The 14,124-nt window shown below is 52.9% G+C and overlaps 1 protein-coding gene across 2 annotated transcripts; it reads left to right on the plus strand.

Annotated features, from left to right (window-relative positions):
• The first annotated feature begins 242 nt into the window (after positions 1-242).
• On the plus strand, positions 243-5,668 carry LOC147986366 (GDSL esterase/lipase At5g55050-like). Of its 2 annotated transcripts, XM_087544685.1 has the most exons (5): positions 257-396; positions 427-631; positions 4,326-4,462; positions 4,549-5,044; positions 5,126-5,668. In XM_087544685.1, exons 1-5 carry the CDS (start codon positions 310-312, stop codon positions 5,329-5,331), a joined length of 1,131 nt encoding a protein of 376 aa, XP_087400811.1. In that variant the 5' UTR covers positions 257-309; the 3' UTR covers positions 5,332-5,668. The 2 variants fall into 2 exon arrangements, with proteins under 2 accessions (XP_087400810.1, XP_087400811.1); XM_087544684.1 differs by having other exon boundaries at positions 243-631; positions 5,126-5,666.
• The last annotated feature ends 8,456 nt before the right edge of the window (positions 5,669-14,124 follow it).

The following is a 14,124-nucleotide window of genomic DNA, read 5'->3' on the forward strand; positions in this document are numbered from 1 at the left end:
TGCCACCGCAAAACTCCACTTGTTTGGGAGAGTTTATTACGTATACAATAGTTAGCTAGCACGGAACAAAAAGCATATCCAATTGTTGCACGGATCGCTACTGCGGCGAAGGATTCCAAGATACTGCCGCAGGTGGCCAAATGTTGCACCTTATTTGCTTATAATAGTCGTGTCATTCTTCGCGCCGTCTTGGGCGCGCGCACGGGTGTATAAATAGGCATGCTAATGCCACGTTCTAATGACCGACCACCACCGAGAGGAAGCGGGGAGGCCGACAGAGCGCGAGGTAAGCGGAGCTCCATCGACCCAATGGCCGGCCATGGCTGGCCGTTCGCGCTCGTCGCGCTGTGCGTGCTCGAGCTCGCGCTGCGAGGCGCCTGCGCCGGCGATGCGCCCGCGCCCGCCCCCGGCGCCGGCGACGCGCTTGCGCCCGCCCCCGGCCCCGCGCCGGAGCGGCTCGTGCCGGCCATCTTCGTGTTCGGGGACTCGACGGTGGACGTCGGCAACAACAACAAGCTGCCGGACTGCACGCCCGCCTGCAGGGCCAACTACCCCAAGTACGGCGTCGACTACCCCTCCCACGAGCCCACCGGCCGCTTCAGCAATGGCTACAACCTTGCTGACCAGCTAGGTGCAGTCAAAACTTCCTTCTCCCTTCAGTTTTACTAGCATCTTTACCTATTTGTTAGAGGAAACTGAATGGGCTTACTGAACACGTGAAAAATCTATGTTCATAGCGCCAGTAACGATCCAACGAAACTGAGAAAGGCCGCTGTCCTTGAGTCACGGGGTGACGATCTTGGCACTAGGCGCCAAACACCTTTAGTTAACCTTTTCTTTTCTGCTTGGAAAAGGCCTTTCAGTCGCCTGAAGCAGACTATAGACAGAACAGTGAAACCTCGTACACGTACGATTTGACGTTGTCTGGAGAAATAAACAAAGTAATACTCCCTCCATTCCATGATGCAGTGCTTCCTCTATCCTCGTGCTTCAACTTTGACCATAAATTTAACTATCAAGACCGATTGCGGCGGGAGCAAAAATTATATCAGTGAATTTGTATTTGAAAGAAGTTTTCAATTATATAATTTTTTTCTCCTGCCGCAGTTGGTCTCGTTGGTTAAATTTATGGTCAAAGTTAGACCTCGGAAAACGCGGACGCACTATAATTTGAAATGGAGGGAGTAAGTCTCAGACAACCAATGCAACCGGAGAAAAACCAGAGTAGACAAATACTACGTGTGAGCATCACACAAAAGAATATCACGCCATAGCATGTAAAAAATTGTCTCGCTAATAGCATAATTTAGGAACGGCGCCATTTTATATAGCATTGCTATTTTTTTCCGTTGATGAGCATACCAACTGGGTTAAGTTGGTTTTGTGTTCATTTGTTGAAGTACTCCTCTTATTACAGAAAAGACGCCAAATAGAGAGTGCCCCTTATAAAGATCACTCCCAAAATGCTCTGGTGGCGACACGTGACACAACATATGTGTTGGACTGGTCATGCCGACGATCACACCAGTAAATTAAATTGGCCATTCAGTGGATTAGGTTTTCAAATTATAACTTCGATTGGTTTCATGACATGACTCACCATTCCATCCTCAACACAAGCAAAAACCACGAACAAGGCTAGGTCTCGCATGTGAGCTCATTTCCTCACACACATTCCACTATCCGTGAACCCTAGAAGCTCATGTGGTGGCAACAACAACCCCATTATTGTCGGAGGCAAGGGCAACTCTTAGCTCTGACCTCCCTTGCTCCCACCTCAAACCCTATATAGTCACAGGCCTTGCGGCTGCGGCCGACGGCGGGAAGCTAATCATTGTGTTACAATAGTCACAGTGTACATGATCTTCAACTTTATGCATTCTCCAAGTGCCATTCTTTTTTGGAAAACCAGCAAATCCCCCAAAGGGCCCAACTGGCATTAATATAACAAAATTATTACAACGCAACCTTCAAAAGGACCCTGAAGAAACAAATTTTTTGAAGAAGTCTTTCTAATTAGCACGAAAGACCTCCAATTAAACTCTTGAAAAGCAATTATGTCCCTAAGAGCATCTACAGCCGGACATAGCAAATATGACCCCTTAAACACCCGTGGACGCGCCCGGTCAGTGACCGTGTGTATCCGTTTTGAGCCCCTATTTATCCGTCCGCGCAGCCAGCCAGCCACACTCCTCATTTTTCTTCTCATATGTCTGGTCACTTGCATGTGATTGGTGGAGATGAAGAGAGAGAAATAAAAGAATGAATAAAGAAAGAAAAAATGTGGTTCGGGGTGGGGCCGCGTCCTACGTGGCGGAATGTCCGGACGCGTCCGCGAGCCTTTATATCCTCTCCATATTTGAAATGGATATGATGGTTCACGGACAGCCCGGACGTATATGGATGATATGAGGGGTCCGATTGGGTCATGTTTTTCCTTCTCTCTCATGTCCGGTCACTGACCGGGCGTGTCCGCGGGCGTACGAGGAATGGTTTGAGGCGTTTGGTTGTAGATGCTTGAAGCTCTACTAACAATCTCCTTCTATTTACAATGGAACAAAATCACATGATAATTACGAAAACCAAAGAGATATTACAACAACTTCAGCCAATTTGGAAAACAAAAGAAAACTCAAATTGTCTGAACCCTAATCCACATACATTCCTAGTTCGGCTCAGTTTTTAGTTAATGAAATGTTTTGTATTGTGCTTGTTCTATAATCGGTTGTGAAAATGAGTATATAAGTAAGCAAAAGTATGTCAAAGAAACACTAAAATAGAAATAAAAAAGTGGGCAAAAGGAATTACGAGAATCCACCATAGTGCCAGACACAATCTTTAATCTTTTATCCATTGTACAAGGCAAGATGCTTAGTAAAATAAATCAAGATTTTTTAAACATCAGTGCTTGTTTCTATAATAGGGGTGCAAATTAAGGGTCTATTCGTTATAAATAAGCATCGGTGTTTAAGATAAAATAAATCAGTTGTCAATGTGCATCTCAATAGGCGACGTTGAGTATCGATGGCTCATTCTAAGGGAAAAATGATAGAACAGGGGTGCATGGTCCTATGTGATGATGTGGTAGCGATCATTTACTCGTCCTGCCGCGAAGTGTGACAACGTGCATCTTGACTGGAGTCTGAACTGGCTGCATGCTGGGAAGGCATCTCCCTTGCCATTCATTGAATGGTCAACTCTGGCTTCTAACTGATTGTTCAGACTACTCATAGTAGGAGTAACATAAGTGATAACATCATACTTATCTAGGCAAAATAGATGATATGACATGTAATTAATGAAGAAAGAGATGCATGTGGTAACATAGCTAGTTACTGTAACATCACACATATAAAAAAAATGAATCTATAACCTAATAAATAAAATGATGCATGACACAACACATATGTTACTACCCACTGTGGAGGTAATAACATAGAGTAGTAACATATGCATGTTACTACTCTAAGTTACTTTCCACTGTGACTAGTCTCAGAAGTCGTCAAATTAATCACTGAAACTGGGGAGGACAGGTCAGCACACATGATGATGGTGCAAGAAATTAAAACACTTTTACACGAGAACAGAGAATTCTTAGTCAAGATAATAGAGAATTCTTAGTCAAGTATATCAGGAGAGAACAAAACGTTGTCAGTCATTTCCTAGCGAAGTGTGGTAGAATAAAGAAGCGCACTATAGTGTGGCTTCGCTCTGGATCGAAGGAGGTACCTGACTTTGTATTGCAGACTTGGTTGCCGCTTGATTAATGAATTCTCCTTCCCCTTCAAAAAAAAAACACCAATGCTTAAAGAAAAAATTACTTTATTTCTCTAGCACCTCCCCTAAGCATCTTGCCTCTACAAGTCCTCATGGAGATGTGGTGCCAAGGCTCATGAAACCGGCTCAAGCTCGTAACTTGGACGATTTTCATAAGCAAAATTGCTTCACGGACGATACATTGTGCACGATCTCTGATGACTCTTTCCTTCGCGTCCAAATCTTGTGTCTGCATGCGCATTGTGCCGCTGCAATGTAGGATCATGCGGAAATCGGGCGCTAGTCTATCGTGTGTATAGCAGCGCTCTTTCATAAGAGACCAGAAACAATCTTACTTTTGTAAAATATATTATATGCTCGAACAAAAAAATAGTAAAAGCAAATGTCTGGGCTAATTATTTAAAAGAAATTTCTGATCCACTGAGCATTAGCACCTCAGCTAAAATTTGACGTTCTTTTGTGGTTCCTTCACTATTCGCAAAGTGCTCTTGCAAAGACTATTGAGGTGACCAAATTGTTGTATTGTGTATACATGTTTCGACGACCAGCTCAGATTCTTGGATTCGACGAGAGCCCACCTGCTTTCCAATCCCTCCCGGAGAAGGGCATCGCCCGACAGATGAAAAACGGCATCAACTTCGCATCGGGGGGTTCAGGCCTACAGAATAAAACCGGCCAAAAACTTGTACGCGCGCACAGTGACTTCACTCTGTTTTCATCCAAATTGTTCGATACATTAACGAAGCCACCGGCCCCGCTTTCTTTGCGCAGTGCGGGCAGCTGCATTGCATGGCCGACCAAGTCGGGAAGTTCACGTCGGCCGTCAAGAAGATGGGGAAGGGCTCAGGCGACCTCCTCTCCAGATCCCTCTTCTTCATCAGCGTCGGCAGCAACGACCTGTTCGAGTACGCCGACCCCGACAGCCCGCCCTCTAAGCGCAACGACACCGCCTTCTTGGAAAGCCTGGTCGCATACTACAGGGGCTACCTGGAGGACTTGCACGCCGCCGGGGCGAGGAAGTTCAGCATCGTCAGCCCGGCGCTGCTGGGGTGCTGCCCGTCGCAGAGGGCGATCGCCAAGAAACACGATGACATCGACGAGTTCGGCTGCTTCGGCGCGGCCAACAACCTCTCCAGGCAGCTGTACCCCATGCTAGCCTCGATGCTCCAGGACCTCAGCCGTGATCGGGCCGGCATGAACTACTCCGTCTGCGACTCGGCGACGATGGCCGAAATGATCTTCAAACCCGGCGGCGGAGCTGGCTTCGGTATGGCAGCAACACCTTATACTTCACACAGTAACGTATGGGCATGATGCTAACACCGCGCGTGTCGTTGACTTTCGGCAGACCTGACGGTGCTAGACACGGCGTGCTGCGGCGGCGCCGGCAAGTGCAACTCCTCCGCCAAGCTCTGCCACAACCACGACAACTACATGTTCTGGGACAGCTACCATCCGACGAAAGCCGCGTCGGGTCTGGCCGCGATGGCGCTCTTCAGCGACCCCGGCATGTACGTCCACCCCATCAACGTGGAGGCGCTGGCGGAGTCGTAGTGTGGAGGACCGCCAGCGATCTGGCCGTGTGTGCTTAGGACAGTTCTTATCGAACCAAAAACTTAATTTCCAAATAGCCGCCTCAAAGCATATCTTCCAACAAATTCTGAGTTTTTTTTAGGTTGCATTTCTATCCTAAAACTTTCCTTTTGTTATTTCTCCCATCCTGTTGCGTATGTAAATCTCACTCCGGCGTACATTTTAAAAACATTTCAATTGTGAATGCACGAAATCAATTTCAAATCACACATGCTCACGGATTGTACCGCAAGCAACAACGCAGTTCATCCAAGAAGTGCTTGGATGTACTCCAGGTCACATGCTCATTGAGTGGCACACCGTTTAATAGCATTTTGTCTACTTGCTCAACACAACATATCCACCAGATGCATTTTACTTGACTCGCGGCCCAACGGTTGAAGAGTGAAATATTTGTGAGGTTGGCCCCGCCCTACACCGTGCGGCGACAGTGCTCCTCATTTCATGTCCAAGGCATCTATTTGCTCTGATCCGTGCCCACCAGCACGTTAAGATACACATTCATCCATGAATAGCACAATGCCATGTCCTTCTCAGTTGCAGTTGCTTCTTTCTTTCCATCTTCTTGGTGGTTTGGCTTGGGATCTTGAAGTTGAGGTTATCAATGATAATGCGATCATCTGGCACCAAATCATGCAAACTTGATAAGAACACATGCACCGTCGAGTAATGTTGAACACTATGTGCAAGAGCACAAATTATGTAGAGCTCAACATTATTAAAGCTTGAGCGAGATATAAGGAAGAAGAAAATTTACTTTGGAGGACTAGTGCACAAAATGCTGGTGCTGGCGTGCCACAAACCAGGTTGGTGGCGTCTCGCCCTCACACCATCAATATGGCGCCACTGATAAAATATGTTGGTGCCGTGTGGATCCATACGCCACTAGTAATATAGATACCGATGGCGTGACAAATGTCAGAACACCACCAACATATTGTTAGCTTTAATCTTGATGCATGTATCTGCATATTTAGTTTGGTTTTGTCATGCATGTAGGATAGGTTAGAGAGTAGCTAGTCCGGTGAGGCTTAAGCGGAGGCACGCGGAGAAGATGAGATGTCAGGCTGCCGTGTGACGCGGCGAGCACGACGAGATGTCGATGTTGCTGTGAGATACGGCAACGCCGTGAGATGCAGCATGACGCGATGGTGGCTGGAGCGTGATGGGTTGGAAGATCAAGTTGAGCCTGGCCGTTGAGGTGGCTGCTGAATTTGGCCGAGTCTTGTGGCAGTTGGAGTGATTCTAGCAAGGAGTAAGATAAGGCCAGTTAGTACGTGCATGTAGATATGGGTTAGTTAGTTAGTGGCTTACTGCATGCAAGGAGGTGGTGCGGTTAGGCTGGTCATAGTGGCAGTAACTTAGCTAGTAACATAGCGCACTTCAAGAAAATTTTGCTTATGTGGCAAGTAGTTAATGAGAGGTGATAACATAATATGTTACTGTAACATAGCGCTTTTCAAGACAAAATGAGTCTACAAGCTAATAAATGAAGCCATCTAAAATAATACTATTATGTTACTTTGCATTATGAACATAGTAACTTAGGCTAGTATCATATACATGACATTAGTCCCACTATGACCAGCCTTAGTGGCGAGTATGCCGGCCGGGCTATGTGCGTGTGTGCATGGGATTTGCATCAGGCCATTAGCCCCTGGCTATGTGTATATATATCTTGCATCGGAGTAATGGAAGGAGGCCGTTGAGGGCTGAGGAAAATATGTAGGCTGTGTGTTCGCCAAGGAGAAGAGCCTATGGCAAAGCATTTGTGCTCCTTCTTGGTCCATGCGTGTGTGTGTGTGTTTGAGTTTCTCCCATGTGTGTGTTTTCTTGAGAGAAGAAGATAAGAGAAACTAAAGAGAGAGTTGTGTGAGACAATGAGAGGAGAGGAAGAAGAAGCGGTGCTGCAAGGAGGCGGCGCCAACACATATTTCTTGATCTTGTAGCGTTGTGATATTAGGCACCCCACCAATTTATTTTCTAGCAAAAAAAAAAAAATTGCGGCGCCATGGCAGCGTTCTCGCATGACAGCGGGACATATCAAAGATAAAGCTGAACAACAATCAGTTTAGCACATGGCCAAACATATCTAAAACGACCAACAATCTCACAACTTCGTTCGTCATCTAGAAACGACTCTACGCATGTTCAAGAAACTAGCTAGTTAGTTCATTATCAACACAAACAAACAATGCAGTTTCACAAACAAGTATCACACAACGGCTCAACCCCACACACACTTGCATTATAGACCTCGACCACATAGACAGAGCTTACATTTATATGATGTCAATGACGATTATGATTCTAAAGTTGTTGCTCCCGGTGTTTCTAATAGAGTAGCGCAGCCTGTTGAACCTAGAGATTCTTCCCCGTGAGTAACTCCTTCCACCCCTCCTTGCTGAAGACAATGTGGTCGTCCGTGACTGCCTTATACGCAGAACCCTTACTCTAAGGTGCAGTCCAGTAAAGCCTGCTTCATCACTGTCGGTGTTCTGAGAACAGGGGTCCCCAGACTTTGCCTGCTTGCGGCCCACGGCGTGGCGGAGCTAGCTGGCCCGTACGGCCCATCTTCATCAACAAGGCATTCAAGACCCTCGTGAGGGGTCAAGCCTCGCGAAGCGGACGACGCAAGATCTCCTCAGGAGCGGCCTCCCCAGGTAGGCTCGCGAGGGGCGAAGAGATCAAGGCAAGGCAAACCTTACGAGGTCCTCGTGACGTGAGACATGACGATCGAGACGAGGCGGGCGCCAGCGCGTGCAGTGTCCTTACTTCCTCTTTGGTGCCAGGGGGACAAGCGCAGCCACGGAGTACCGAGGCATCAAGCAAAGGTTTCCATATTGGTGCAATGAGACCAAGATAAGAAGCACGGCAAGACGGAGGTTACCATGAAGCCCAGGACGGCGTCACCACCAGAGCCTTTGACAGGCGAAGACCGCTTTTGTCAGGATAAGCTGTACTAGTTGTTCTCCTTCAAATTGGCCGTTGTTGGCTCCCTTCCTGCTCAATATTTGGGAAGAGGACCAGGGCCTATATAAGTAGAACTAGCCACCACAGTAGAGGGGACGATCGAATCGAGATCAGATCGAGAGGCATCCCACCCACACAAGTTCACCAAGCACAAGAACACCTCAACCTCAGAAGGTTGTTCTTCCCCTTGTACTGTTCATCATCAGTCCAAGTGGCAATCCACCACCACCACACTGGAGTAGGGTATTACATCACAAAGGTGGCCCGAACCAGTATAAATCTTGTGTCTTTCTGTGTTGTGAGTTCGTCGAGTTCGTCCGCAAGATGTTAGAGAGCTAGGGCGTGGATCGATAGGGAGAAAACCTTCAAGCGCACCCAAGTGTTCGAACCTTGAGGGTTTTGCCGGAACCCGTGATCCGATATTTGGTGCGCCAGGTAGGGGTGCGCCGAAGCTTCCTTTCGTCGCTCCGCGCCCCGTTGCTTCGTCGTCTCCATGACAGACGCGCGCCGCGCGCACGTGCTGAGCGCCGGGCTGCCCTCGCTGCCCACGTCGCTCAGACGGCTCCCGTCGACGGGCCACCTCATCGTTCCCCGTCGCCTGCCGCCAACGCCGCCACCGGCCCGGCGGGGAACAAGCAGCAAGCATCCTCACGGCACCCCATGGTGCGGCGGGACGGCCGCACTGCCACTCCATCGCTGACCCCGGCAGGTTCTTCTTCCCATGCACGTCGCCCTCCCATGGACGCACGGGCCGCGCTCCTCATGGCGCGCGAGCTCCTGCGCTATCGCCCGGTCGACGATCTCTACGAGGACTGGCTCGACTGCATCGCCGAGCTTGTCCGTGCCGCAAGGGGCTCCCCTGCGCCGTCCCTCTCTCCGCCTCGTCCTCCGCCATCTACGGGCGACGTAGCTCACGGATCGCCTCCACCACCTCTGCCCCAAGACGGCGCTCCGGCGCCAAGACGCGCGGCTCCGCGACGCGACCCGCCGGGTCCCGCACCCGCGCGTGAAGAAAGAAGCTGTCAAGAAGTCCCTCGACCGCAAGAAAACGCACCGTCGCTCCTCGCACCACCGCGCCGGGATCGGCTGCTGCGGCAAGACCGCGCGCCACCTGTAGCGGTAGGGCGCGGACCCCATCAAGACCAAGCTCCACCCCCAAGGCGGGTCCCGGTGACCACAGCTGGCTGCCGTGCTTTCATCCATGAGCTGCTTAGCGTCGCCTGGCCGGGAAAGTTCAAGCCGGATCTGCCTCCTCGCTACGACGGCACCCCCGACCCCGAGGAGTTCTTGCAGCTCTACGAGCTGAGCATCGAAGCGGCCAACGGCGACGAGAAAGTCATGGCGAACTGGTTTCCCATGGCTCTCAAAAAGGGCGCCGGCTCCTGGCTCCTGAACCTGCCTCCAGGCTCAATTTCCTCCTGGGACAAAATACGCACCCGCTTCATAGCCAACTTCTAGGGCACTCGCGACCGCCCCCAGTCGCGGACGACCTGCGCCGCATCAAGCAACAACCAGGAAAGACCCTACAGAAGTATATTCATCGCTTGAACAGCGCACGGATCAGGATCCCCAAGGTGACCGACGAGGCCATCATCTCAGCATTCTCCGACGGCGTCTGCGACGTCAAGATGAAGGAGGAGCTCGCCATCCATGAAGAGTTGTGCATGACCCTGGAGCTGTTAAACATCGCGACCAAGTGTGCTAGAGCTGAGGAGGGGCGCCTCTCCCTCCTCGAGATCCCTGCTGCGGACCCAGAGAAGAAGAAAGCCAAGGCCAAGGACGTGAAGCACAAGTGAGCAGCCGTGCTCGCAGCGAACCAGACACCAAGCATGGCAGAGACCAACCAGAGTCATCTAAGAGCAGCCGTCCGATCTGCGCCTTCCACAACCTGAACACCCACAACACCAGTGACTGTTAAGATCTCAGAGCCATTCGTGAAGGATGCTTCGGTCGACGCCCCGAGTGCAGCGACCGGGGCTACGACCGAGGAGGAGGACGTGGTGGCGGACGCTGGGACGACTGTGGCCCACGCCAGGAGTGGCGCGACCGGCCTCGCGAGGACCGCTGGCAGGATCAGCCTCGTGAGGGCGCCTGGAGGGATCAACCTCGTGAGGATCGTCCTCAAGGCTACGCCGAACTCCCTCCGCTGCCGCCACCGCCAAGAAGGAATGACGAACACCATCAAGACGAGGGGGCTGGGGGTTTCCAGGAACCGCGTGTTATCGGCTGCATCTTGGGCGGAGCCCAGGCCCCAGCCTCGCAGCGTATCTTCAAGCAGTTTGCTCGTGAAATGAATGCAGTCCTCCCCAAGCTCGAAGCCACACGCCCGCTCAGATGGTCCCAGTGCCCCATCACGTTCAACTCGGCAGACCAGCTCAAGTGCGCAGCTACCGTTGGCGCCCTGCCGATGCTTTGTTCCCCAGTCATCAGCAACATGCAAGTTACCAAGACCCTCATCGATGGCGGCGCAGGGCTCAACGTCCTGTCCGTCGACACGTTCGACAACCTTCAAGTGCCATATGACTAGCTTCAGCCCACCAAGCCTTTCTCAGGAGTGACCGACGGTTCCACCACACCGATAGGCAGGTCCGCCTCCCTGTCACCTTCGGGGAACGCAAGAACTACCGCACCGAGCTCATCGACTTCGACGTTGCGCACATCCGTCTGCCGTACAATGCCATCCTCGGGTATCCAGCCCTGGCCAAGTTCATGGCGGTGACCCATCACGGCTACAATGTCCTCAAGATGCCGGGAAGCGGCGGAATCATCACGGTCCCATGTGAAGAAAGAGATGTTGTGTGCTCCCTCGAGCGTGCCTTCCAAGCTGCAGCAATCGACGACCCCGACAGCAAGGGCGAGGGCCCTCCTGAGGCCATCCCCAAGAAGAAGAAGCAGCCGCAACGTGCATGACCTGAGGAGGGTGGCGTCACAGCCGGAGCCTCGTCAGGATCAACGCCCGCTCCAGGGGCGCCTCCCTTCATCGCATAGGAAGGCTCGTCCGGCGCCCTTTTCGGGCAGGTCTCGGGGGCTTTCTTCTGAAAGGCCTCAGACCTTTCCCACATCACAAGGGAGGTGCTTGGGCACCACTTGGAGGCGTGCTTCGCGGCACGTTTTCCTCAGGAGGGCATAGGGCAAGGATTGCCCACCGTTCAGGAGTTCATCACCAAGACCACCCAGGAATTGCAAGACGCAAGGGCCATGCGCGGCGAGCGCCGCTCATGAGATGCAGCTTCCCATCCAGGCCAGGATGCCGAGCTGCATGTCTGCATCGACGTTCCAGGGCTCAACAGGGCCGCTTCTCAGGAGCCTTTCTGGTCTTCGCGCGTGGGACGCTGCGAGGGCCTACCGCACAACTACATTCACATGCCCTTTGGCCTGCCGAGCGTATCGTTCGCCTATCAGCGCAACTTACGGTGCATCCTAGCGACGGAGGAGGCCAGTCACCACGCCATCCTGATGGAGATGGAGACGGTCCTCAAGGAACCACCTGAGCCCCCAGAGCCTCCCGAGGCTCAGAGCTCCGGAGGCTCGTGAGGAGCAACCCCTTCGCCGTGCACCTTCAGCTGCCCCAACTCTGCTTCGTCAACATGACCAGGTGACATCTTTACAAGTTCATTTAGCTGGGAGCGCCCCTCGGGCTGCATCATTCCCAGGCCGCGTGGGTCCATCCCTATGGCATGTATCCCTTTTTATGTCAGGAACCAAGACCAGGCACAACCCGCCTTGAGGTAGGGCCTCGTGAGTCCTGCGCTGGCTCACGAGTGCTCAGATACACCTCGTCTAGCCCTGCCGTGCAAACCACGTGTCAGGGCGGGGCTGTACACGCCCCGGGGGCTCTCCGCAGAGGGAGCCCCCTCCCACACACAAGTGGAAGCACCATGCTCCGTGCTGGCCGTCGACACTGCCGATGAGCGGCTATGCCCGTGCACAAGTGGAAGCGCTATGCTCCGCACTGGTGATAAACAACTGAGGACGGCTTCATGGTCGTACCAACCTCAGGGAGCCCTAAAGCTCAGCGTCCGGCCTCATCACAACACCTCCCCTCGGGAGAGCTGCGCGAGGGGGCTGGGCACGGGGGCTGCGCTCGGGTCACGCCCAAGCGCACGCCACCCAACCAGGTCTCCCAGACCTGGTCGTCGCACGCCCCTCCCGAGCCGAGCCTTGGCGAGGGCAAATGTATATAGATTGTTTGCACGTTAAGGGGGACTCCCGAGCATTGCGACTCAGGAGCCTATCTGGTCACGTAGCCCCTCACTCCTTGGTCCGTCCTGGTCTCCGGTCGGCCCAACGACGGTTGAGGTATGCGCGGGGCCGGGCTCTTTCAACGTAGAACATCAACCTATCCTCCCGTACTCTCCCTGTAAGATGTTTGCGCGTTAAGGGGGACTCCTGAGCATCGTGACTCAGGAGCCTAACTGGTCACGTAGCCCCTCACTCCTTGGTCCATCCTGGTCTCCGGTCGGCCCAACGGCAGTTGAGGTATGCACGGGGCCGGGCTCTGCCGATGCAGAACACAAAGCAAATAGGAAGAAAATCGCAAAATCTCGAAGCAAATATTACAAGGCATATTGTTCTCACAATATCAAATGAAAGTTTAACGCCTCCATGAGGCCTGATGCATATTGCAGGAATGAAACAGGAAAGCAGCCGTAGGTCACCCCTGGACACTGCCATCGCATGCAGAAGGTGCTCCTCCCTTGGTAGCGTCGCCTCAACCCGCACCACCAGCCGCAGGATCGGTCGCTTCGCCGGTCGAGGGCGCGAGGAAGAAACCACGAAACTTCTTCAGCAGGGCCTCCACCTGACCTTTTATGGCTGCGGTGGCGGCCGCACAATGTTCATCGGCCACAGGCTCCAATAGCTCGTCGTGACGAGCATTGGGGTCGCGAAGGTACAAATGGTTGAAGACACTCATCAGCGCAGCTGAAGAAAGGACACGAGCCTCTGCCTCAGCCATGGGACCGATGCCCTCCACGACTTCCTCAAGCGCCTTCACCAAGTGGGGAAGCAGCTGAGCAGGGCCATCTTCGTCGGTGGTCAGCGGCTTCTCCAGGCCCTTCTTGTACAGTGACTTCAGCGCCACGCTGGACCTCTTCTCAAGAAGCGAGAAGGCCACGCGGTCTTCGGCCAGGACCTTCGCCTTGGCGTCGAGCTCGGCCTCCCTCGCCTTTGCCTTCTGCTCCATCCCCTCCAGTCGACTGCGCTCCGCGGCCTGCGCTTTCGTCAGCTCCCCCAGCTCAGCGTCGCGGCCCTTGATGGTGTCTTCCCGAGCCTTCATCTCCTCCTCCCTCACTTCGCGGTCACGTGCTTCTTTTGCACGCTCGTCGCGCAGCCTCTTCAGCTCGCCCTCTAGCTCTTGGCAGCGGTCATGGGCGGCCTCGGCGTCCTTCAGCGCCGCCTCACGATAGGCCGCAGCTCTGGCGGCAGCCTGCTTCTTCTTCTCAGAGGCCGCCGCGGCCTGGCTCAGCGACGGTCGAACTGCCGAGTCGGAGTGAAGCCAGCCCGAGGCCAGCTCCAGGCGCCCGGCCACTAGGTGCGGGTCCCCGCCTAGGAGGTCTTCCCGCAGCTTAGCCATCCCCGAGAAGACACGCTCCAAGACTGTGGAGGGAGCAGAAGAACTTGGGGCCGGAGGCGCGGCAGGAGGAGGAGGTGACGTCGTTACCAGAACCTGGAAGATCGAGGGCTCCAAAGCCCTTGGGACCTCATCAGCAGAGCCGGGTGCCATCACTTTCGAAGCTAGTGGGGCCACGGGGGCTGGTTCATCCTGCCAATGCTCCTCTT

The sequence above is a fragment of the Triticum urartu genome, chromosome 2A, assembly GCF_056163025.1.
Source record: "Triticum urartu cultivar PI428250 chromosome 2A, HENAU_Tu73, whole genome shotgun sequence".
In the NCBI taxonomy this organism is placed as follows: Eukaryota; Viridiplantae; Streptophyta; class Magnoliopsida; order Poales; family Poaceae; genus Triticum; species Triticum urartu.

What these genes read in the sequence shown, in the direction of transcription:
- LOC147986366 (XM_087544684.1), top strand. Translation starts at nt 310, where the DNA reads ATGGCCGGCCATGGCTGGCCGTTCGCGCTCGTCGCGCTGTGCGTGCTC. An exon ending in CAACCTTGCTGACCAGCTAG is followed by an intron (nt 632 to 4,325) that starts GTGCAGTCAAAA and finishes TTCGACGACCAG; the next exon opens with CTCAGATTCTTGGATTCGAC. An exon ending in CGGCGGCGGAGCTGGCTTCG is followed by an intron (nt 5,045 to 5,125) that starts GTATGGCAGCAA and finishes GACTTTCGGCAG; the next exon opens with ACCTGACGGTGCTAGACACG.